General features: G+C 43.3%; 2 protein-coding genes across 2 annotated transcripts in view; both read right to left on the bottom strand.

Annotated features, from left to right (window-relative positions):
- LOC139337758 (peroxisomal succinyl-coenzyme A thioesterase-like) overlaps positions 1-26,980 on the bottom strand; it is a 172,352-nt gene that overhangs the window by 130,383 nt on the left and 14,989 nt on the right. The window lies entirely within an intron of this gene.
- The window catches only part of LOC139337761 (chemokine-like protein TAFA-5), a 34,214-nt gene continuing 19,211 nt past the window's right edge, over positions 11,978-26,980 (bottom strand). Inside the window, exons 3-4 of the mRNA XM_070972504.1 lie at positions 23,837-23,964; positions 11,978-14,308 (exon numbers count right to left, since the gene is read on the bottom strand). Of these exons, the coding sequence (XP_070828605.1) occupies positions 14,300-14,308; positions 23,837-23,964 (137 nt within the window). The 3' untranslated portion in view covers positions 11,978-14,299. The remainder of the gene's footprint in view (positions 14,309-23,836; positions 23,965-26,980) is intronic.

The raw sequence follows: 26,980 nt of genomic DNA, 5'->3' as shown, positions 1-26,980 counted from the left end.
CCTTTCTCTTCTTGCACTTCTTTCTTCATTCCTCTCTGGCCTTTTTTCATTCTTTGCCTTCCCATCCTCGATATCTTCTCTTCTTTCTCCAATTTCTTGCATTCCTTACATACTTTACATTTTCCCATCCTTTCTTAATTACTTAATTGCTTCCCTTTATTTGCCCTCTTTTCTTTCCTTTCTTCTTGCCATCTTCCTTTTTCATTCTTTTTTCGCAGCCTTTCTTTTGTGCATTAACGCTTTAATATCTTTTTCTCCTGTTTCCTTCTTCCTCTTCCCTTCTTTTCAACTTTGGTTCATTTCTTCTTTCCCTTCTGTCTTCCTTTCTTTTCTTGAAGTTTTCTTCCTTCTATTCATTTCCTCTTTTCTTCCATTCTCACATTATCTTCATCTCCTCTTTCTCATTCCTCACATTTCCTCCTTCCATCTTTTTGTTCTTTCCATCCTTGCTTCTTTTCTTCCATTCTTTCCTGTCCCACTGGCCCCTTTCTTCCCTTTTTCTTCCATGCTTTCTTCCTTCATTCCCATCTTCCCTCATTTCTTGTTTTTGTTTCTTTGTTGTTTGAATTGTCAGTGGATGAGATGGAGGAAAGTTCTTACTGTGCAAGTTTAGACGAAATTACAGAACAGAATAAACAGAAAATATGTTGGACGTAACCATCCACTGGCGCACTTACATGTACCTTTAAATTATTAATGACTACGTGCTGTAGCGTTAAATCCCCGACACACTTTTAGTTTCGAAATATTAAAATGTAAAGATTTATTAAATCTAAAATAAGTCTAAAATGCGAAATTAAAATAATTTAACTTATTAGGAAAATCCCAAATAAACTAACAGACCTAGCAGGCCTCATAGTTGTGCGCGTTTAACCACCGATGTCTGCCGCCGAATGTGACCGTGAAGCGGGTTACTCACCCTCCGATGTCCGTTTTGCCGCTGGGCTTGAGTCTCCATGCAGGCTTCTCGTGATGAACAGCAGTCCTGGCTCTCGTGAAGAAAACGGCTCCTCGCTTCGGCCCCCGGCAACGTGAAGAAAAGTCTGTCTGAGCAACTGAGCCTCACCCGGTCACCAAGTGCGCCATCAGGTTTCCCTGTCTGGTCGCTGATCTCCTCTGGAGAGTTGGCTAACGGCTAGCACTGAGGTTAATACAGCTCAATGTCCGAAAGCGCTCATCTGATGGAAGCGTGGTGGTTAGCCTCCAGGCTAATGACGTCCAAGGCTGTCTCGTGCTAGCCCGATGTTAGCTCGGCTGTTAGCTTGATGTTAGCTGAATGCTCACACTAACTCTCGCAGTCTTAATAGCAGCGACAGTGACTTTCTGTGCCTAACCACTCCAGTGTAACTCTTATTAAAGTTCAAAGACCAAATACGGACGAGCTGAACATCAGAACGCTGTCTCCATCTCCGCTGAGAGGCGGTCAGACAGTCTCACACACCCTTGCCCTCACTCTGACACCATTATCCCGCCCCCAACCAATCAGAAACCAAGGAACTTGACGTTGCCTCTTGATTGACTAAGTAGAAGTAGACTCAAACAAACATCAGCGTAAGATTCAAACTAGCAAGTTAGGTTTTAACACCTCTCCACGTTGCAAACGTTAAAGAAACGCATTATGATGCATTCATGGTCAGTAGTAAATCACCCACTGTTACGGAGATAGACATTTAACCACATTTTATCCATTGTGAGGCTATACTGATAAACCAAGGAAACAGCCTCTGGTTTTGTGAACAAAATAAAACAGTGGATTACACGTTATTTACGCTGAGCTGTCTTATATGGAACCGTCAACGCAGATTTAACAAGTGTTAGCCGTGTTGCTTCTAGCTGTTTCTTTAAATCTATCACGATAGATTTAAAACAATAGCTAATGTTTCACCATTTCCACCATCATCCGACTCAGCTCCTCCCGACCTCAGATGATTAAAAACCCATTTTTCTGCCTTTATTGAGTTAAGAAATTCTAAAAGAAAGAGCTCAACAACAGGAAGAGAAGAAAACCTTCTCAATGTGGAGGTCCACTTCAGACTCTTGTGTTTTCCCATGTGTGGCAGGATGTTGACATGAAAATTAAAAATGCATTTGTTCATTATATATTTATGGCATTTATAGTGAATATATGTTACATGGAAAAAGGAAATCCAGTTGCATGAAATTGTCTTGTATTTAGATTTTGTATCTGCAGGCAGTTTAGTTGTTGGTTCGAGATGTTCAGTGGTCGAAACAGAGAGATTAATTTGAGCAACATGCAAATGGAGAACAGGTGTAGAACAGGTGATTCAGATCAATCAGCTTTTCCTGTTTCCTGTTTTTGTGCTAAGCTAAGCTTAGCAAACGCTGCTGGCTGTAGCCATATATTTAACATAAGTGTGTCAATCTTCTCCTCTTACACTCGAGTATTTCCCAAAATGCAGAATAATTGCTCTCAGGTGAAGAAAGAGCAAAAATTAGTCACAAAAACCTTTTGTCTGAAAAAGTCTGAAATCATTTTTGTCAGTGATTATTTTAGCCAAATCTGCACTTTACAAAGATAATGCAGCTTGGACAGGATGATTTATGGTCGCATTATTCCTTCAGATGGAAATTTTCCACATGTCTCCTTCATCATTTCAGACACCCCAAATTCCACCTGGCAGATTTGTTATCTCTGGAAACTTCGAGACCTTCTCAAGAATTTAAAATAAAGTTCTGAGAGTTTGAATGAGTTTGCAGTGGAGATACCAGAGTGTGATGCTTCTTTGTCCTGTTTCATTTTGTGAAGGCTTTAATTCTGTTACTGCAGCAGCTCAGTTTCCTAATTTGTCTCTGAGTTTCTGCATGTCAGAGTCCTTCAGGGGTAAAAGTCTGAACGAGACCTCAGGCGATAGCTTGAGCTCTTCACACAGTCACATCCTCATTCCTGCTGTTTAATGGTGTCGCGTGGGGTCAAATTCATATGTTTCTGTGGTGTTTATCACCGCAGGTCGCTGCACTCGTCTTCAAAATAACTGCAGGAAAAATTAGCTTTTTAAAAATCCGGCGATGTCAAAGAAGGTTTAATGAAGAGACATTTTAAATTTCACTGCTGAATTCTGCAGATGACAAATGTCTCTGGGATGTAATTTAGCATGTGGAGGTAAAACTGAGGCTGGGGAGGCTCAGGGGAGACGAGTGAAGGTTCATCTGCGGCCTGCTGGGAGTCCTTTGAACGAATGGACCCTCCGTCCCTGTCCACAGGTGTCATGGCGGCGAGCTGGGACCACCGCCTCAGTCCTCACCTGCCTCAGTCCTCACCTAACCTTCAGCAAACCGCTCTAACCTCGACATTAATCATCTGCAGGCAGCATCGTTTCTCTATTCCCCCGACATGTCTCTGAGGGACTGACCTGTCGTACCCGTCTTACCTGTCGTACCTGTCCTCCCTCCCCTTCTCCTCCCGGGATCTCGTCTCTTTTTGCCCACTAATGACCTCGACCTCCTCCCCGTCCTTCAGGACTCCTTCATGTCTTTCCGTGCCCGTGACCTCAGCTGTCCTGACCTGCATAAACTCCCATGATGCCTCTTGTGTGATCCAGCTTCTCCAGTGTTGTTAAAGACAGTCTCTGCATCTTTAAAGTATCTATATTTCACCTCCAAATGAGCATCAAGGAATAGTGACACAGGTAAAAGATGATGAAGGTTAAAGGTTGAAAAAGGTCTCATGAAACAGGGTCACGTATTAAGAGATCGAAGTTTGAAAGAAAAACTAAACAAAGTAAACAAACGTTGACCTCGATGAGGCGACGGCTTCTTCACGTCACTGCTTCTGACATTTAGTCACCATGGAGACGTCAGAGATGTAGAGCTGACGTGGTATCGACCGCGAGGACGGACAGAGACAGTTGACTATGATGAATGGATCTGAAAGCCTCTCGGGTTTATGGAAATTTAATTCTGCTTTATAAATTCAATTAAATATTCATCCCCAGAACTTTGTGCTTAACTCACAAAGATCAGATCAAAACCTCCCAGTAGCCACTGACCAATCAGATCAGTGGAGAGATTTCCCCTTCACCTCTGTGCCTCCCATTTGCACGGCAGACATTTATCACTGAGGCACTCATTAGGCATCATTCACTAGCATTTAATTGTACAGCTCTGTGTTATATCATCCTGGACTATATTGTATTGCTTTTCTTGCACATGAACCTAATTTACTGCTGACATTTTATTCCGTCCTCCTGTTTGTACTAAGTACAATCACCATTAAGGTTATTGCCTATATCTTCACTTCATTTTTCACCATGTTTATACAGGTTTATATACTGGCATATAAATGCAGCCTTTCAACTCTATTTATTACAGTATTGCAACTTAAAGCATGTCTTTTTTATTTATTTCTCTACTGTATTATTTATATCCTATCCAACATTATACAAACTGAAAACTAAAAATCATTCAGGGACAAAAATAAAGAGTTAACAGTAAAGTGAGAAGCAAAAGAAGCAAGCAAGGGCAACAGATATCTTAATTAAAATTTTACTTTAACCCCTGGGAGTTTGGTAGTTTGGTAAATGATGGATTGTTTTTAAACAACATATATATATATAAATAACATATATATATATGTAATATTTCAGATTACTTACCACTACTGCTTACTGCTGTATGTGGCTGGCCTGTCCTCATTTGTTATCATCTGGACCCCTGCAGTGTAGGTAAGTAGTGTATGATTATTTTCCACCAAATCACAGCAGATTTATGAAATGCTGTGTAGCTCTCATAACCCTTTCTCCCTCCAGACTTGTAGATTTGCTGCTCCAAAATGCCAGCAGGATACATTCTTTTTGCCACATTTTTTACTCTCTTATTCCTTCACTACATGTACTGTGTACATGTACTACACTTAGTATTCTGACTGAGATGCAGGAGGCTGAGCAGGAAATCCAGCAGATAGTTCAGCTTGTTGATAGTTTGAGATGAAGCTGTCGTCAGAAGCTCCTCCAGCATGTCGCCTGCTGGTCAGCAGCGACACCCTGACGCCTCTCGTCCTGTCTGATAACACAAACCGAGTCTCCGTGACCTTCCCTCCTGCATGTCGGATGGTAAACCCTCCTCCGGGTGATGGAGGGACGGTGCAGCGGAGGTGTAGTAACAGGATTACAGGAGGCGAAGGTCTTTGTTATAAACCGGCTGGTTGTTACGGAGCTCCGGAGGCCAAAACTGATTGATTCACGATTGAGTGGAGACACCTGAATGTCACCTTCCTGTTGGCTTCAGTGGACGTCAACGAGCCTGTGAAGACATTTACATTTACCCCGTCCAGTCTCACTGTCCACTGTCCAACATTTACTGCAGCCCAGACAACCTACAAAACGTGACGATATAAAAAGTGTTTGTCCTTTCTTTCGTCACATAAGGGTCAGTATGAAACAACCTGAACTGCTCCGATGATGAACTATGACAGCTCCTGATGAGAGGTCGGAGGAGTTTGGAGTGATGATCAGATCACACCAGGACACGCTTGATTAATGAGGATACATGCAGACAACACATGGCTCAAATGAGCTCAAGCATTTCAGTTTCATTTCATTTCCATATTTTAAATAAACAGAGAAAAGTAGGATTCACCAGTTACAATCAGAGAAGAGCAGAGAACTGTACAGTGAAGCTGTAATACTATTAGTGAAGTCATTAAAACCCCTCAGCATGCCTGTAAAATTATGTGTAATGTAAAAAAAAAAAACATTTAAATCTGACAGTAACAGGTTGCTATGCCCCCGTAATGAATGCACCGTGTGAAAAGTGAGTAAATGTTCACGTTTGGACTGCAGTAGAAGTACAAAGTAACATGACAAGGTAACAAGTAGAAAAACACAAACAGGGAAATGTTCACCTTCCAATCAGCTCGGGGTCGAGCATCAGAACCACAGTCATGAATGTTTGATGGCTGGAAAAGTTCTACACGAGATTATACTTTCAGAGTGTCCAGTAAGCAGTACCCTCTGTGTGCATGTGTGTGTTTGTTTGTGTGTGTGTGTGTGTGTGTGTGTGTGTGTGTGTGTACATATACAGTATGAAATCTAAAAAATTACATGCATCACATCCTGCAAACATGAAGCTCATGAGCTTCAATTATTCAAACCGAAAACTCTCTGACACACACGCACACACACCTACACACACAGTATATAAGCACTGCATGCCGTATTTAGTATGTCGCATAATTCAGGTTGATGGGAAATGGCAGAAGCCTGCAGAGTGTGTGTGTGTGTGTGTGTGTGTGTGTATCTCATCATAGTAATGTTACATGTATGAGAGTTTTAAGGGAAACTGCTGCATTTTTCATGCCTCCTGAGGGCCGTGTGATGCATGTATGGTGGTTTATTAACATGAGGGCTCGTCCTGAATGCGACCAGCTGATGCAGCTCTGAGTGCATCTGCTGTATCATCCAGCCAAGACTTCCTGTTAGAGTCACAGTAAAACTGATCCCAGAACATTTTGTTCACATTCTGACATTTGTACAACAGTATCATCGGGTCACTATGGTCCATAGAAGCACTGTGTTTGTGCTTTGAACCAATCAGTGACTGGATGCACACATATTTTGTTCAGTTAAACAAATAAAACCTGAAATGATTTTGCAGTCAGCCTCAGTCGCTAACGTCGCTCACTCCAGTTCTCAGATCTTCCTGTTTGTCAAAGAAATGGTGTTAAAATACAACGGTTGGGTTATAAACTCAGTGTGTTTAAGAAAGAACTATGTTTAAGAATGTCGAGCAAAGGTTTTTTGTTCAAGCGTAACCTTCACAGAACGTTCTGGGAACATGATGATAACGTTGGTTTTACGTCAGAACATCCGGAGACAAGGTGTTCAAAATGTTCAAAAAAACCATCCCCTGACCAAAAAGTAATGTTCCCAGGATGTTTTGGCAACCAGATTTTGTAAATACATGTAAATGGATGTATTTATGGAGCGTTTCTGTGTGTGATTTTTTTAAATTCATTTTTTTAATAATTTGGGGTTCAGTATCTTGTCGAGGCCAGGGATCGAACCAACGACCTTCCAACCAACACACGTCTGATCTGCTGCTTTGTTAAGAACCAGGCAGACCTCTGGCGGTCTGGGTTCAGGTCTGCATACTGTCCAGTCAAAACTGAACTAGAAGCAGCAGCAGTCAGTCTTTATGCTGAACATATCTGGAACAAACTCCCTGAAAAACTTCAATCTGCTCCAACTCCAACTCCTTTTAAACCCAGATTTAAGACTTTCCCGCACACCGCCGTCATTAAGACTCAAACCTCAAACATGATGTGGAAATCTTGATGCAAATAAGACATTTATGTGTTTTTTTTTTTTTAATTTATTTATAGTTTCCATTCAGGTTTTCTGTTCTGGTGAAACAGCATCAGTCAAACAGTCAAACTGCTGTCCCAGTTCAAAGTCCACATGGATGGTGCGTTCATGTCATGCAGGAGTCAGCGTTGCGTCTGAAAGCTGCAACAGAAATGAACTGCCTTCATGAAGCATTTTACAACTCAGTTTGCTCCTCGTCCATTTGCTCCCACACTGATGGCTGCAAGCTGCTATGACGACCCAAACGTCAGGAGCAACATGGCGTTCAGTTTGGTTCTTCCTCACAGCTGAGACGTGTCTGAAGAAGCAGAAATAAAACAGCTCACATCAGTCAAAGTCTTTCATTCAGGGTGACTGAACCCAGTGAGCGACCATGTGAGTGTGGGGTCACGTTTAAGTAAAGTGTGTCTGGAGACGTGAGGCAGGAAAAGGTGAAGCTTATTTCTTTCATCGGCTCAAGCTCATGCACAGAAACGCTGAGAGACTTGGGTTTTCTGATGAGGTCCGAGTGAGCGTGGGTGGCTAACGGTCAGGTGTTTCCTCTCTGAGCCTTAATGAGAGCTGACAGGATGGAAATGGGCTTTTTAAAGGAGCTGGCAGCGGGAGGATTCGTCTCATTTAGGAGTCTGATGAGCGGCTGCAGCTGAGGGGAGGAACGCATCGCAGTGATGTCACACCACAATGGGTGGGGCTAAACCACGAGACCCTGAACTTTCTCCAAGTTTCTATGGCGACATCAGTTGGTCCGGCATCTCGATCCAGTTTCTACACAGCTACCGGACTGGTTTCCATGGATGTCCATGACAGGACAGACTCACAGTCGTGCTTTGAGCTACATGCTAATGCTAGCTTGGGAACTTGCTCAGAATGCTAACATGGCGATGTTTAGCAGGTATGATATTTACCATCTTATGCTAGCATGTTAGCATGCTGACATTTGCTAATTACAGCAGCAGTAAATGAAGAGCACAGCTGAGGCTGATGGGAACGTCATCAGTAAGAAGATTTGATGAAAAGTCAGTCCAACATAAACCACATGGTGGAGCCAGAGGGACCGGGAACATGAATGCCAAAAGTACAAAATTTAATAATAATCCGTCCAATAGTTTTTGAGATATTTTAAAAGTGTCGGAAGAACATTGCTGTGAAGCTGCTAGCGTGGCTGAAACATTTTGCTCTTTCACATAAATTCAGACTTGGTGTGGAAACGCAGCGCTCGACCAGGCCGTCAGATTTTCAGAATAAGAGTCTTCATTTTGTTTTTCTGTGAGTGCGCTTAGCGGCTCTAAGCCTTTCTAAACATCACTGTTCCAGATTCCCACACTGGTTTTTACTGCTGAGAAACACTGCTGGAATATCAAATGTGAGGACACACACACACACACACACACACACACACACACACACACACACACACACACACACACAGAGCAAATCAAGCCTCTCTCAACACGGGTCACATTTTAATGGCATCATGTCAGTGGAGCTGGCAGGGCTTAATAGAGCTCGGCTGAGCTTTGCCAACTCTGGTTTTAACATTCACAGACTGGTTCACAGACACGCAGAGAGAGTTTACGTCTGAAGCGTGAGGCTCCAGATGAAAACAGCTCCCATGTGTTCGTGGTCAGAAGAAGAAGAAAAAGAAGAAGAGTTTTGTCCATTATATCTGTCAAAATAAAGGCTAAATTTATTCATTTCTGTGGAATCTGCTCGTACCGTTGAACAAACAGCACTGATGCCGCTTGTATTGTTCAGTAATGAAGACGACGCCGTGGAGCTGGAGTCCGTTTATTCTGATGGAGGCAGATCATAAAGAAGAACCTCCATGTCCGTAAACCTGCTTCCTCCAGCTCTCTCTCACAAATGAAAGGTGAATGGAAATGTTAGCTTAGCTTACCGGAACATTAACCTCAGGCATTTGACTGTGAAAAACAACTTTTTAAGTGGCTATTATATTCACAGGCAAACAAAAATATACACAATAAATAAACATATAAATGAGAAATGAAAGTCTGGATCATGATGATAAAAAACCCTCAAGAGGAATTTATAGTTTTTATCATTATCTTAACGAGCTGCTGTACATATGATGCAGTTACACTGACAAAAGAGTCCAACATGGACGAAGCTAAAATAGTTTATCCCCCTGAAGTCTGCAAGAAGAAACAGTCCTTCACTGAAATGCTGTTGGTATTTTTGCTTATTGTGATGCCATTTGAGTTCATCAAATGCTTCACATCCCTAAAACCTGTAGAAGCTAAGCTATAGCATTATAACTGATTCAAGTATTTAAACTGTGTCACATGTGAAAATAATGACAAATACATGAAAATACAATGCATCAGATCAAGTGTGATAGCCGTTAGCTTGTAGCTTTAATGCTACGATGCGGGAAAAGGCGACGTCGCTAAAAAGGAGTCTGACAGGTGAAGAAACTCGAGCAGATCAGTGACACTTGGTTATTTTCTTATCAGTGAATCTGCTGAACATTTTCTCAGTTACACACACACACACACACACACACACACACACACACACACACACACACACACACACACACACACACACACAGGGAGTCCCAGCAGCAGAGGTGTAATAAAAGGTGTTAATGTATTCAGGTTGTTAGTGATGTTAAATGTTAAATGGAGCCTGACGACTGGCTGACATCAGCTCAGCTCCCTGCAGCCACGCGGGGGTGGGGGTGGGGGTGGGGGTGGAGGGTGGGGGGGGGGTCGTTTGTGACGTTACCGTTAAATATCTACATTACATCAATCAGGATGCTGTGATTAACACACGATGCTGACGAATGCGTCTGCCACCACATGATGGACGGCAGCGTCGAATGTTGGAAGAAACCCATAAAAAAGGTGCAAATGTTTTCAGTTTCGCTTCCTGCTGGGGTGGAAACTAATGATTATTCTCATCATTGATTAATCAATTGGTAGGTTATGTTATGTTTTCTTATTATATTCATTAGAAAATACAGTCTCTGGTCTCAGTTGACTCCGTCATGCCCAGTCATATCTGGATTTTTTTACATTTAATTTTATTTCACATTGAATTACTGTTATTTTCTAAGCTATATTTCTTTATGATAACTTGATATTAAGAGTCCAATGTATCCTTCAATGGAGGAAGCAGCTTCACGGTGTGTCGGTGAGGTGGTTAGAAAAGCATCAGTCCATTTCTCAAACGTGTGAAGATGAAATGCAGCTAGTTCTCCACACTGAGGTGCATTTGAGAAATGTAGGCACAGTTAGCTTTGCAGGGTAGTTGGCTCGTACCGGCTAACGTTTGCAGCCACTCCTGAGTCTGGATGTTTAGCCCTCTTGCTCGTTAGTGTTCACCAAAATAGCCACAAACTCCACATTAGGGTTAAATTATGACTTTAATAAAAGCCTCCTCATAACCTCGTCTCAACGTTCGCTCACCTTACAGCTGGTTTTTGACTGAAAGCTAGCTTTAGCAGACGTGTTTGTCCTAAACATAGCTGTCATTAATGTGTGCAGCTGTCTTCAGGCTCACGTCTCAGCGGTGTCTTAGGGGTGAAGCATCCATCGACACTGAACATGCGAGTAAACATGAGGCTGATGCACAATAAAAAGGCCCTAATTGTCATTTTTGTGTTGGTTTCCATTAGTGAGGAAGGTGGTCTTGACGTCTGTTAGTGTTGCGATGTATTACTTCATAATTGCAAAGAATACTACATAACTGTACTGCAGTACTTACCTTCAGCACTGATCAGAGTCCCAGCAGAGAGGACAGTGTCCACTTACATGCTACAGGCTGATCATGACTATTACTCCTTTCTTTGAACATGTCACCTCCATATTGCTCCAAACGATGAGTATCCTCCCAGCAGACTCTCTGGAAGTCTGCAGTTGTCGGTTTGAAGCCCGGCTGATGGAGGAAGGTGCTGTTGGATGTGTGATCTGCAGGTGTTGAAGGTATCGTTCAGGTAACGCAGAGCAGGAGCAGCTTTCTGGTGGTTTCCTGCTCTGTGTGCAAAAGTGGGCTAATAGTGCTGAGGGGAAGAAGTAGGCCAGAATTTAAAGTTAATAAATAAAAGAGGATAATGTAAGAGCAGCGAAGCCTCAGAGAGCTCAGCCTACATTCTGCTCAGTATTTTTAGTTCATCTGACGCCTGAAAACTGTCACGTTCACTCTGTGAATTCAGCAGGAAAATGTCTGAAGGCTTCAGTCTGAGGGAGACGGCTGAGTCTGTAACAGCCGTCAGTCTGAGGTCCTGGAAATCACCTGCTCACAGACACCTGCGTGAGGCTGTTTGTCTGAGCATCCACAGTAAACCACCTCACCGGTCTGTGCTTATCTGAGTGATCTGAAGGTCAGGACTTCACTGTAGTGTTTACATATCAAATCTCGTGGTTAATAAAGTCATTATCTGAGGATATCAAAGCGGCTCGTGTGCCGTTATCTAACGTTATCTCAAGGTTAAATCTTAATTACCTTTTTGTAAACACATAGTTTACAAGCTTTTCATAGTTTTTCAGGACCCAAAGCTCATGTTTAAATATCTGACGCACTTTAACATCACCGGATTTTTATTCAGAAATAATTATGTAAAATATGAATAGAACCAAAAATGCAGTTTTTGCGTGGGGAACCTGAGATAATGCGATTAATGCCGCCTTCAAACTTGCGAGGTTGTGTTTATTTTACATCACACACTGAGAAAACAGCTTCAGGCTTGTTACCTCCTCGGCTTCCACGCAAAACTCTTTAATGTCTCACTAGAAGAAAAGCTGTGAGCTGAAAGGCAGACGAAGTCGTGTTTTCTGTTTAATGAAAAATACGCTTCATAACGGCAGAGCATCAAAACACAGACGGCGAGCTTCCCTCCCGCAGTCGATGGAGGCTGAGATGAATAAGGCAATGACCTAAAAACACACTACATTCTGGGATTTGGTGAACATAACCTGAGGAACCGGAGGAACACTCGGTGCCACTTTCTCATAAAAAACATTTTTAAGTTGTAACGAACGACTGGGTTGATGTTAATTATTTATTATTGTTTTAAAAAGAATCCTGTTGACTGCTGTTCATCCTCCAACATCACACTGGAAAACATCTGTAGACGCAGACACAAGCAGCCAAAGGGATTTTCATTACCTGGCCAATCATCAATAAATGATTCATAATTTAATAATGACCTATAAAGCTTTATTAAATTCCTCTTTAACGATTGCTAAAAGCATTCGTTAGAACTTATAAAGGCTTTGTAATTTATCAGAAAGTGGTAAAAGGTCTTCCTCCGTCCCTCCTGAGAAACCATGAGCAGCAGCCTTCACGCCTCTGCAGCTGCCTGTGAATCCACTTCATGAGCAAAATGAGTGTTAAATAAAGTTTTCTACAAAGATACAACATATAAAACTGTTAAATATGGAGCTTTAGGCTTTTGAAAATACATTTAATGCTTCTTCCCCCTCAAACAGACACGACAGCGTGGCTTCTGGTGTGAGATGGTTCGCTTGCTGATTCGTTAAAACCTGCCATGCAGCGACTGCACGTCGGCCAAATGTCGTATCTGATCGAACGTCACGTGGTCTGCTGGAGAAGAACCGGAAATCATTTTGAACGCTGGAGAGTTTTGGATAAAAACTGGAAACTTTGCACACGGATAGCAAACATCTGAGAGAATATGTTCAAGTTGGACGTGGTCTGAGTGGAAATGTTGTCTGTCCACCGGGTGGCGCTGTGTTACAACAGCATGATGTAACTAAGAGTCTGCAGCCACACCTGCTGCTCTGTGAAACCGTACTCAGGCATGGCTACTTTGAGCTAAATGCTAATATGTTGACGCTAAGCAGGTGCATCATTCACTGTCTTGGTTTAGTGTGTTTGGATTTTAACATGTGCTAATTAGCACCAAACACAAAGTGAAGCCGAGTCTTAGTTTTGAAGGCATTTGGTCAGAAAGTACTTGAATTTGGACCTGATGGTGGCACTAGATGAAAAAGGAAGAGATCATCAAAGTTAGGACAATTTGTCCTGAGGAGGACGTGAACGTCGGGACCGCATTTCATGACAGTCGTTTCAGTGAAAATCAGACGTGAACCTCACGGTGGCGCTGCAGGAAAAACATTCAAAATAAAATCAAAATAAATGCAAAAAAGCAAAAGCAAATAAAATAAAATAAATAAAAGCAAAATAAATCAGATTTCATGTTTGAAATAACATCTAAATGGGCCCAAAGTGTGTTGAATGAATGACTGACTTTAGTTTCACCTGGTTTCCATGTTGGACGTGTCTCCTGTCCCGCTCGACTTCCTCCAATCATTGACATACGTTTTCAGGCGTTTGCTAAGAGTGCACAAAGTTTGACGGTGTCATCATAAAAATGCTTGATGAGATCTCCACCCGCCTGATGTTCAGCACATGAGCAGCTGCACCGTCCCAACACAAACACCAACAGCTCCACCTCTGCTCAAACACATACACTTTTATCATGAACTCATTTACAGTTTTACTTTGCTCAGTGAAGTCACTTCCTGTTTAATATCACAATGTGTTCGTTTCTTTACATGGGTGGGTGTGTGTGTGTGTGTGTGTGTGTGTGTGTGTGTGTGTGTGTGTGTGTGCGTGTGTGTGCGGGGAGGCTTCTGATCGTCTCTGCCCCTCTGAAACGTCTCATCGCCGGCTCTGTTCATCTTTGGTCTGTAAAAACGAGAGTTTGTGCCAGACTAAAGAAATCCGTCCAGCAGCTCGTCACGATCCGCTTTTTCAAACGTCCTGGAAAATAAACGGAGTCACTTCCTCCCCGGAAACAGCTTCAGGCTTCGGGCTCCACAGGTCACCAGGTGAGACGCGGGGAGCGCCGACGCGCCCGCGGCTCTGACGGCGGCTGATGATTGGTCACCGGCAGCTGTGGCGGCTGCGGATGCTTCACTTGGCGATGATGGGCGATGGACGATGGGGACCAGTCTTTCTCGGTGGAGCGTCTGTCCTTGCCACTGCTGTCAGGAGACCTGGAGGACAGAAACGAGCAGCGTTAGGAGAGAACAACCAATCAGAGCATCAGCAGGTCTGAGCAGAGGGAGACCGCCAGAGTATTTTCATCAGAATACACCTGAAGCACCAAAAGATTAATGTGTTGTATGTTGTTATTGACGCCTTCCTGCGTAAGCGTCGCTTTAATGCCGCAGCTGGTGAAGGTGAGACCAGTTTAAATGACTTTCTATACTGCAAAACTTCTGAATTCCTCTTATTTTGTAATGAAACTTCCTGCTTTCAGAGCCACAATGAAAACCAACAAAGACTTCAACAACTTCAGTTTTATTGCACATCAGCCAAAAACTCTCTGCACACTTTAAACATCAGACACACAGCGATGCTGCAAAAGACAGCGGGACGATCAAATAGAATACGATAAATAATATAAAATACTGACAGTACAGTTCTAGCTGTGCTCATTAAATCAAGTGCGACGGATGCTGAAACAGTGCAGCCTTAGAAATAACTGTTCATTGTGTAACTTCGAAGTGGCTAAATATATTAAAATGATAGATATTGAAAGCATGAAGGTATTGTTTGGGTTCAGTCTGAGTCTCCTCGGCTTTATGTTTCCCTTCCACGTCTCAACTTTGCTGGGCTTCATTAGACAAAACGAGCCTCACACACAGACCACAGAATTAAAAACCACACAGTTCGTCCAATTAAAGCAGCTGAGCTGGAACTGCAGCCCAACCCGGAGTCGCAGACAGGATGAGAATTTATACAACAACACGTCTCTGCATGTCGGAGGCGCCGAGCGAGGAGGTAACAAGCGGAGTAAATGAGGAGCTGAAATATCGACGGAAACATTCAGAGGAACACCGTCAAAGTACAACTGACTGGAAAGCTTAGAAAGAGCTCCTCAGCCAGCGTTTCCAGGATGAAGTGAAAAGTCGAGTTTGACGATAAAGCTCAAGACAAAAGGCGAAAGACGTCCACAAACCTGAACAGACGTGAATTTCACGTTGGACCTCCTCTGCTTGTTTCTGGATCGACATGAATATCAGCTTTCTCCTTTCACAGATATCAGCGTCCATGATCAATACGTTTATGATAACGATGTTGTTATCATTGTCTCGGCAGGTGTTAGCCTGTATGGACATTGTGTCCAAGGTTTGTCTTCTCTGGTTACACCTTGATCATATTTAACTCTGTTGCGTCACCAGCGAATATCAAAATGATATAAATGAGTCATGAAGTTTGGTGTTTTTCATGCAGAACTACGCTGCTGCATGTGGAGTGTGGACATGTCCTCCTGAAGGCGCTGGGACTGATTAAAAACGTGAAGCTCTGGGGACGAGCGGGGACACTTCATTTCTGTCCCCTCTGTGGAGGCAGAGCTCTCTGTAATTGCTTTCAGGTGAGGACTCACAAGAAGAAGAAGAAGAAGACGAAGAAGCAGTGGCGGCACCTCTGAGACGCACACCCCTGAATTATTCATGTCCGTCCTGTTTGACTGCAGCTGGAATCCTAAAAGAGCCGGAGGAGTCAGACAAGGACGAGGCGGATCACAGCGAGAACCATACATCACTCTGAAACAGCATCAACATGCAGAGCGTCCCTAAACGCTCCGCTCAGCTGATTAAACTCGGAGGTGAAGGTGTGTTTGGGACATTTCAAATGTGTTGCTTCAGCTCCTGCAGTCAGAGCACACGTGAAGCGTCTCTGCAGGAGACGGAGGTCGTCCGGAAAACAATCAGAAAACCTGTGGCCCAGTTTCAGTCTTCACTCACGGAGGAGACAGTCCTTCGGTCCACAGCTCACTCCGGCCTGCTGGTCACGTCGTCCTGATGTGTTCAGTCTGAGGAGTAAACATCATAGATTAGCTTGGACATCATAAACGGTGCTTATAACTTCAAACGTTGCTCCATCATCATGTTTAGATGCTTTCTGCAGCATCACAAGCCATCCAGTGATTGTTTCCATGGTTACAGAGCAGACAGGGACCGCCACCGGCTAAATGTGGTATGAATTTTTTAATGGTGCAGATTCAACAAAAAGGAATATAGACTGAAATAAAACTAATTCGGATGGCAACGCCCTGGTACGCCTTGATAACATCAGTAAAAAAACGATGATGGCCCGTTGCCAAAAAACTTCAAATGGATTCATCCCACACGACACAGACCAATCAAATCAATCAAATCAGTACATTTTTCTGTCAGAACTAAGACTTAAAGGGAACTTTGGTATTGTTCGACCTGTCTTTGTGCTAATAGGAACAATATTTGAAACCGAAGTCTTGCGAGAGGTCACTCACTGCTTGTTCAGCCATGGCACTGAGAGAACATTAAGCCACGCCCTCTGAACTCCACTCACCTTTCCACCGATGTCTTCCTGCAACAGCTCAACTCTCGCGAGACTTCAGAGCGAGACTTCACCTTGAACCAGATCGGATCGGATCGAGGATGTTTGCCAGCTGGGAACCTGTTTTCAGGACCGAAACCAGCCGCTGGCTGACTCAGAACATCGCTGGTTTGAAGTGAAGTTAGAGGAAAACTGACGCGACCTCCTTCAGCTTTCAGTCAAACTGACCCCTGAGAGTTTTCATGTGAGCAGAAAACAAGGTGAGAACAGCGAAAAAAAAAAACTATTCGCAAGATGTTCGGTCCCTGAATTTGCATCACGCTGTGTTCACCTTCCCTCCAAGGAGAATTGGATTTCTGTCTGATCGAGCAGACTGTGATTTGTTCCTCTGTCGTTTTCTCCCGGTGTGACCGAAAATAAATTCAAAGTACCTGGTTTCCACCAGATGTGAGGCTTCAACACGCAACCGCGCACACAAACATGCAGAAACATTCGGACAGGTAAAGTCACACGCTTCTTTCAAGGACAGTCATGTCGCGATGAAACAAAATACCTCCAGGTGAGCCGATGCAGCGAGGCGAAAATGAGTTCTGCTTTCTGCTGCGACGCCTGATTGCACCTTTGTGAGGGCAAATAACATCCTCACTCGCAGACTGTAATGATCGTGTAGGAGTGAAAGAGATGAAATGAAGTGTTGAACGCTTTCAGACATGAACAGTGCAGGTTTTTAAAGACACACACCTGAGGCTGCAGCGCCACATGTGCTTCAAACTCTCAGAAGTTTATTTTAAGTTCGAGTGAAGATCTCCATGTTTGTCGAGCTTTATTTTGAAAGGGTAACCGAATGTTGCAGATTCATTATTGCTAACTTAACTGTGGACAGAGAAAGTCTCGTTTTCACCAGATGATACAACAATCAAACACTTCCTGTCTCCTGCCGATGACTCTGCAAAAGCAGCTGCTGCCACACAGTTCAAACATGCGCTCTGATTGGCTCCTGCTAAAGTCTGGCAGCCCAGTGGGATCAATTACAGGAAGAGGATCAGAACGCAGCACCTGTCACGCATCACTCACACCTGTCCCCTGATGGGAGAGAGCTTTTAATTCACAGCCAGGTGTTAAGACAAATAACTGAAATTCAGTGCAAACGGCAGCGGAGACCAAACCGAGTGGACATGTGGACGACCAAACCGAGTGGACACGTGGACAAACAGGAGCTCAGCGTTTTAACAGCAACACAAAAAGCGGTTCATACAAAGTCGACACACGTTATTAAACTCTGTTTGCGGGTTCATCTGCACTTCATTAGCTCGCAAACAAACTATCAAGGCTTAAATTGGCTTCTGTAATTGGAGATTAGACTCACAATAGAAAGCTGTCTGACTGAGTTTACTCTTCGTTAACACCTCTGATCTGTGTTTCCTTCGGTTTGCCTGACAGGCTGTCAGTGTTCAAACAGTCCACAGATGCACGTGATCGGGTTTCTAATCTGCTTCTCACCAAAACCTGAAGAAGCATCGCAGCATCACGTGAGGAAATTTGGACACGCTAACAAGATCTTTAAGTCTGATTAAAATTAAAATGATAAAACTTTTCTTGTCTGTTCTCTAGGTGTGCGCTACAACCAGCAGCCAGTTAGCAATTTAGCTCAAAGACCGGAAACAGCGGGAAACGGCTAACATGACAATAACAAATTTCGCTTCCAGCACTTCTAAAGCTCCTTAGCTAACATGTCATGTCTGGGTTTTTTGTTATGTTAAACCCAAAGTCTATCCTGTAAAACCTTACTAACAGAATACAGTACCACTCTATAAATATCAAGCTGCAGTCAACAACTGGTTAGCTTAGCTTAGCTTAGCTTAGCTTAGCTTAGAAGACTGGAAACAGGGGGCAAACAGCTAGCCTGGCTCCATCTGATGGTAATAAAAATCCGCCTACAAACATCTTTAAACACATTATTACCGCCAGATGGAGCCAACCAACGAGGTAACTGTAACAGGTTAAGTTTGATCTGAGATGAACTGAAAATCCAGATGCAAGATTAAAGCAGCTTAAATGAAAAGTGTGATTATCAACCCCAAAAATGACCGAACGAGCTCCTGCAGCAGCGAGATGAATGACGCGACGAGGTGAGTCCAACCAGCCGAAACAGAGACGTCATTTCAGAGTTCGGCCTCCTGAACTAAACTGAGCAACACGCATAATTAATGCCTCAAATCCATTTTGACTTTACTGTGCCTATAAATTCAAAGTCTGACTGAAACCGACACCAACTCGCCTCTGGATGTCAAAATAAGTTCCTGCTGCTGTTTCCACAGGAACCAGGTTACATGAACACACGCCGTCTGATGAGAGGAGTGACCTGATTTCACAAGCGTGTGAACAAAGTGAAACTGTAAACAGGTTAGAAAAAGAAGAAGAAGAAGAAGAAGAAGAAGAAGAAGAAGAAGAAGAAGAAGAAGAAGAAGAAGAAGAAGGCTGCGATGGAGGCAACCAACCAATCAGGAGTCGGCATGAATAAAGGAACATCACCGTCTGCGGCTCGTTAACACAGTTAATTAAGAGCAAACAAACATGTTAATATCAGGAGAAAGACACAGGAAGCAGCAGATATCATCAGAGGAGAGAACAGGAAGCAGCTTTTAGTTTAAATCACACAACAGCAAATACAGCCCACAGTTCTCAGAGGGGTGTGTGTGTGTGTGTGTGTGTGTGTGTGTGTGTGTGTGCTGTCTGCTGCTTCCATGATAAACACTGCAGCTGGGAGTAAACTGGAAAGCAGACGGCCTTGTTTCCAACATAATTGCTTTATGATGAATTGCGGCCGGTGATGAGGAACAATGAGCTCTGTTACTATTTATTCCACCTCCAAAGTAAAAACAGCCCAGAAGTCGTCTCATTAATATTGCAAAGCTGCGGCTTCTTAAAATATTAAAGGCAGCTTCGAACCCATTTTTAATATTCTTTGAGCCTATAGATGTTTAAAGTCCTCCTGGGAAATTACAGGCTGCCTGTGAAACACACAGGTGAGCGTTCAGGTGAGGGGGCCTGGGCTTCTCTTGGACCGCTTGTACCTGCCTCTCCTGTGACAGCTGCGACACAGGTAACAGCTCAGCACCAGACCTGTGAGGCAGGTAAGCTGAGGTCCGAACACCTGAGCGCAGAGCACAGCTGACGTTTAACAGGTGCTCGGCTTCCTGCGTGTCAGTGGAACTATTTTTAAAGAGTCTGTTGTTTGTTGTTGTCCTTCATCCTCATGTTGATCTTATGGGAGATGGTGCACCCTGATATGAACCCAGGACGTCAAAAGACAAATATTTCCATACATTTCCATTTTTTGTTTGAGCCAATGAGAGAAAAGAATGACACTTGCGTTTGTCATGTAAAGATGCGACTTCCTGTATGAACTCTGTTACTCTGCAGACCGACTCGGCTTTTCTTTCTTTGTTTATTATTTGGAAGATCTGCGTCTACGGCTGATGATTTGTCCACCACATTTTCATGTAGGTTGATGTCCTTGTGCACATTTGGTTTGACTGGTGCTCGTTTAATGAGACATCTGTGGTTTAATGGCTCCTGACTGGTGAATTAGCGCCACCTGCTGTTTATCCCGACAAACCAACTTCTAATAATTGCCTACTCATGAACAGCAGCGGATGGAAACAGGCCTTAATTCACTTATTTTTATTCAGATTTTCTTGAAATTTGGTTAAATTTTACACTGTATTTGGACAAAAACCTGCAGACAGAGAAAATAATTTCAGAAAAACGGCCACTAGATGGCAGTATGGGAACTTAAAAAGTAAAATAATCTTACTATTAAATAACATTAAGACTTTACAGCATCCAAGTGGAGGGTGCACTGTGCACGTCTAATGCTAACAATGCTGATATCAGCATGCTAACATGCTAAGTTTAGCATGTTGCTGCTGCTAACATTTTCTAACTGTCGTTAAACATAAAGCACAGCTGACAGGGATGTCATTCATCTGGCTAATGTTACAAAAAGATTTGATTCAGTTAAACGTTGATAGTCACGTTCTGGTCCTGGTTCACTTCACTTCATCTTTCAGGGTTCGGGTTCAACACCTGTGTGAAGTCAGTAATCATCTGATGGCATCAAATGAAGCCAAACCAAATCTTTTCCTGAAGCTAATCATGTAGTTTTGTTATTGTTGCTAACTTGACGGCATGGTGCAGGCATGAAAGAAAGATGCTTCTAGATGAGACACGAGTCCATGTAAAGGAATAGATTAAATTTCACTGCTGTGAGATTGTGCTGGATCCTTCCTTAACCTGAACCAGGTGCTGCTCCTGCCTCAAGATAACCACAAAAAGGTTTAACAACACTGTGGACACAAGCAGCACAAGCATTGCTTTGTAAGATACTTTGCTGATTTACAGATCAACATTTCAAACGGCGTCAGGATTTTGATGGAGCCTGTTTTTGCTGCATCGTCTGTGATTTAGGACAAAGATTTCCACAGTTCACTCTCACCTGGGACGGACCAGAATCTGCAGCAGAGGTTTAGGACGTTCGTACAGGAGGCCCAGCGGTAAAAAGTGTTGTGCTGTGGGCTCCGTCTTTCATCACACTATGAAGTCCTTCAAAGAGTCTCCATCAGTCTGCAGAGACTTCAGACTGTGCGAAGGATCACTGTGGGTCTGTTTGCCTCATCCAGACTCATTATATATCATCAATTAAATCCTCTACACTTTCTGTGCATCTCTGTAAGCCTGCAAACCTCCTCAGGGCTAATTGAACGTCCTTTGTTCCTCTGATGCCGCTCTCAGAGTTTTAATGAACGCTGATTCGTCTGCTTGTGTAAACACAGCGAGTTTCGTGTCGGTCCGCCCACTCGGAGCTGCGTCTCGCTAATTTAATTTGCCTCAGAGCAGAATCAGATCTGCTGTCCTTCATTAGCAGACGAGCTCGTTTTTGTAACGCTCCTTTTAAAAAAATGAGATTTTCTCATCTACAGTATGTGTTGAACACCCAGCTGCCGCCATCTTTCAACCATGTGAAGACAAGAGATGAAGAGCGTCGTTGAGTGGCAGACGCTCATCGATTATCCAAAGCTTTTTATGTGCAGTTTGCAGAAATTAAAGAAAAGTCCATCATACAACCAACTGCAACCCCCCCATCAGTGTTAATGAACATCTGGATGCTGCATGAAAAGCCACATTCAATCTGCTCTGATTTAATGTTGTAAAACATCTTGAAAACCTCCAACATGGTGAATCCTTTTCATACGCTGCCTTGTAGACATGCAAAGTAAAAACAAGAGCATAAAATCTAAAATCCCCGTCGTGGCTCCGGCTCCAGACGTCCTGCAGTGTTTCAGGAGCGTCTGCCGGAGTCCCCAGGAGGCCGAGAGGCGACGCTCCAGCGATCTGAATTTGAGGACGGCAGGCGGCTCCTCGCTCTGCTGTCCATCTTTAAAACAACAAGTTCCCAAAGGAGGAGAAACTCCCCGACAGGGCAGAGAGGAAGGAGCTCTGTAAGCGTCCCGACGTGTGAAAGTCAGCGGCGGTTTGACAGACTTCATTATTCACAGAGCGGACACCTCGTCTCGAAGCAACCAACCAGAACGCAGGAAAGAAGGAGTTGATGCAGGAAGCTGCCCATCAGCAGAGGAAACGGGCAGACAGACAGCTACAGTCGTCTTCCTGGAGTTGTCTGATATCTGTCTGAGATCACAGCAGCTTGATTTCTGCAGGAGAAAACTTGGTTCTGGACCAAATAACTGCTGTTTTAATCAGCGTCCTCACAGATCGATCCATTAATTATATATGTATGAGTCTGTTAAACGTCCGCAAAGGTCTCGTTTTGTTCCACTAATAACCCAAAAGAGATTCAGGTCATGGTTCTATAAAACAGAAAAAAGCAGAAACTCCTCACATTGATTGGAGGATTTACATCCTGAATAACTTAAACAATTGATTATCAAAGTTGTCGTCAAATCTATGTCATTTGAGAAACTTACACAATATATTTAAAAATGGTAAAGACAGATTTTGGAAAGAAGTTAATGACTTCATTTATTATTATCTACCTGTATCTATATTTATTGTTGTTGTTGTTGTTGTTGTTATTTGGGGATGTCTGACAGGTAAATAATGACGACACCTGGGACGTGATGATAAGCGATAGGAATCTAAAGGCCTTGGTTGTATTGATGTGTGATGTTTATTTAGATTTCACATATTTCATTTAAGTGATCAGAGATGAAGACGCTGAGGTTTAGCAGGGTCGTTTTATGTGTGTATATATGTGTGTAATTTGTAGGTTTCATCTTCATCTTTTAATTTCTTCTCTTGTTTTGTTTGTCAGGATCTCTGGTCTGAGGTCAGTCAATATAAACTTTGAGTAAAATCTTAATTGGACGTCCAAACATCCACAGGTGATGAAATCCAAGAAACTATGATATAGGTTGAAAATGAAAGAGAGGGGTCACAGGTGAGTCTTCATCAGAGTGCAGGTGAAGAGAGGCTAACGCAGAAACACAAACAAACCAAACTCTCACATCTGAAGCTGCATGAAACCAGGAAAGCCGTGAATCAGCCTAATCAAACCAACAGTCTGCAGCTGAACAACGAGCGACGGAGAGCAGGAAGAAGATGAAGAGCCGTGTTTTAAAAATCAACAAATTATGAATGAGCTTTGGTTGATGTGGTGAAACGCACTGCATGAAGAGCCTCTTGAAACGACTCCTTAATCAGCCGCTGTGAAGAGAGGCAGACGGAGAAGAGAGAGCGCTCATGGGTAGCAATTATTCAATCAACACACGCACGCACGCACACAAGCACACACGCGGGGCCAACATCTCGTTAGAGGATGTTATTATGTTATTAGAGGCTGAAGGTAAAATTAGATCTCTGATTAAACACACAAACGGAGGAAAAGAAGGAATGAAGGGCACGAACACAACACATCCGCTGATTTACAGAACTACAGACACAAACTGCGCCCCGTTCACTCACTGCTGCGACAAAAAGAGCCGTTCACTCGTTCATGTCTGCAGCAGCGACGTGGAAACGGAACTTTTAACTTTCACCTTTAACTTTTGATTCCATAATGTGAAGTATTTGAATGTTTGGATTCGTCTGAAGTGTAACTCAGCATGATATCAATCACACGTGGTCAGGCGGGACCGGTTCAGGTCCAGCCCGGTCCGGATCGGTCCTGTTCTCACCGTGGTGGTCTTGACTCGGCCCCCTGGTTGCGTGCAGGTCCAGCCCGACTGATTGACCAGGAGATCGCAGCCTTCATCATCCAAACACGGAGTCATCTCACACCATTGTCGACTCCAGACGATGCGAACTGAGGAGGAGGAGGAAGAGGAGAGACACTTTTATTGTCTTAGTAAACGTCCCTCAATGACTCACTTCTTTCTTCTAAAATCACAAATACGTTCTCATAACATGATTTTTCTCCCAAACTTCTGAAAACATTGATGTTGAAGTCATTTTATACAAACTTTATCACTTCACTTCACAGCTTCTCTCTTTTCTCAATTTGCCTTTTTAATTGAAAATTTTCCACCTTATTCTCACAAGAATACCACTTTTTCTTGAAATTGCAGCTTTATTCTCACAAATTTCTGACTTTAATTCTCATTAGATTGTGACTTCTTTATATCTCCAAAGAAAGTGGAAGCCAAACTAAACATCCAAGCGCTGATTCTGTTTACTGTACACACCTCCTCTTCATCACAATCAGCTATTTATAAAGAAATAGGACATTCTCACCACCACATTTGCATATTGTGGCTCTCTGATTGGCCCACAGAGAGAGAGAGGAGGGGGTTGATGAAGAGGAGGAAGATGATGCGAGAAATTAATTGAGCTGGAACCAGCTAACAGGGAATAACCAGAGTCAGAGGACGTTGAGCCAGAGCCTCAGATATCCCGACTTGTGTGGGTCAAGCTCTAAATTTCCCATAATACAACCTGATATCGCCTCCTCCCTGCCAGACAAATGTATTTCAACCTCCAGTTTATAATGCAGGATTTGTGTCATACATTTGTAATCTAAACCCAAAATTGGATACTCTGATGACATCACTATGACATCATCAGGGTCTCCTCAAGAGCCACAAAAGACTTGAGAGTGGCCCTTTAACGTGACGTTGGAGTCACAGCTTGTATAAGAGGTCATGGTACATGTCCTGTATAATGACCTTCATGCGCGAACCTGGTGGATGTTCCCCTGAAGTGAAGGATTCTGGGATATATATCAAACCTCCAGAGAATCCACGTGACTATCAGTCAGTCCTGAGGAGGTCAAAGGTCATAGCGATGGAGCAGATGTCTCTGTGACTCCACTTCATGTATACGAGTGTATAAGAGCATGTGCATCTCATTAAAGATGGCCGCTGCTCCCCGAGGGAAAAAACACACGGGGGAAAAGTTAAAGCTCGTTAAGGAGAGGAAAGATACGAGGAGGAAGCATCAAACACAACAACACAGATCAGAGAAACAAATGCATGCGACCAGCGAAGGGCCAGTCTTCTCCCGTCATGACTGACATGATGATCACATGAACTCTTTCAGCATCGGAGCTAAAGTACTTATCATGCACGTATTTACATTAATATTTCACGCAGTACTTCACGATACGCTGCGCATCGTAACACTGAGCTGGTTTAATTGGCCATCGTGAGCAGACGATGAGGTGTGAATGTAATGACTTTCTACAAAACGTTTTTAAAAATGAATCATTCAGTCACGTAAAGTTTGACATGAATCATCACTGCAGCATGAACGCTGCAGGAAGAGACACAAATGTTTGCTAAAGAAGCAGATTTTTCTGGAATTTCCCATTAATTTTGCAAAAGTATGAATGCTACATTATATATAAATATTTTACATAATATAACAGTGTTGCATAATGTTTGATGACATGACATTCATCTTATTATTATTATTATTATTATCATTATAACCTCGACTACTCCCACTAATACACGTATTATTACTATTATTATTATCCATCCATTTTCTATGCCGCTTATCCCTTTCGGGGTCGCGGGGGGGCTGGAGCCTATCTCAGCTGTCAACAGGCGGGAGGCGGGGTACACCCAATCTCAGGGCAACATACATACACAAACAGCCATTCACACACACTCACACCTAGGGGCAATTTAGAGTCACCATTTAACCTAATGAGCATGTTTTCGGTCTGTGGGAGGAAGCCGGAGTACCTGGAGAGAACCCACGCATGCACGGGAAGAACATGCAAACTTCACACAGAAAGGCCCGACCCGGGAATCGAACCAGCAACCTTCTTGCTGTGAGGCGCGTGCACTACCTGCTGCGCCACCATGCAGCCTATTATTATTATTATCATTACCATTATTTTCTCTGACCTGCCTGAAAGAAACCAAATATGTGATTTATGTTATTTACCTTGTTTATGTGCTCCTTTCATTTCAGCTCGGTGTGAGTCTTTAAGATAAATGCAAAGTTTCCTATTCTGATAGAGCTGGGACTGATGTTTATATGCAATACATTTACACACATTTGCATGTCATCCCTGTTTCTAGCTGCGTGTTGAGCAGCTACTAATGCAGCAAAGCAATTTCCCTGCGGGGATCAATCCCATTTCTCTGAATCTGAATCTGAATTACTGGCACAGAGGACCTCAGAGACATGTTTGCTCTTCCACAGGTGAATCCATGGATTCTCTTCTCAGCAGATTCAGGTGAGCTGATCGAAATAAGGCCCCTTCTTCCTGCTTCTTATTATATTATAAATCCTCTGTTGGGTTGTTATGTTTGCCTTTTGATTGACAAGACAAGACAAGGTAGTCAAGACAAAGCGCTCACATTTATTTACGTCACAAAGACTCTGTCATCAGATTTCATGTCATTTTCTGGCTGCACACAGTTCGTTTGTGTGTGATTGTCAGTGCAAAGAGTGAGAGCGAGTGAGAGCGAGTGGGAGCTCTGGCCTCTCTCTCTTCCTGTCATCTCATTTGAAAATGAATCCTTCACTCTGAGGGATTTCCTGCTGTTTGGGCGACACTTCACTGACCCCGTTGCTCCCGTCGCTCCGGCATCGCTCTCATTCCCCAAACTAAATTACACTCCGCGCTGAGCCGGGGGATAGATGAAGAAAATGAAAGGCTGTACAGGCCTGTAATACATAACCAGGTAATCAGTTCTCCCTTTGGAGCGGCGGAGCAGCGGTGTGATTGTGATAGCCCGTTAGCCCCCAATTATCAAACCAATTTCCTATTGAACAGCAGCTCCTCTCAGCCATGATACTTAATTAAATTCTCACATTGCTCACACCTCTTATCGTGATGGAGACGCAGGGCTCCTCCTCCAGAATGA

The sequence above is a fragment of the Chaetodon trifascialis genome, chromosome 10 (assembly GCF_039877785.1).
Source record: "Chaetodon trifascialis isolate fChaTrf1 chromosome 10, fChaTrf1.hap1, whole genome shotgun sequence".
Taxonomy (NCBI): domain Eukaryota; kingdom Metazoa; phylum Chordata; class Actinopteri; order Chaetodontiformes; family Chaetodontidae; genus Chaetodon; species Chaetodon trifascialis.
This window is presented reverse-complemented; position numbering and strand designations above follow the sequence as displayed.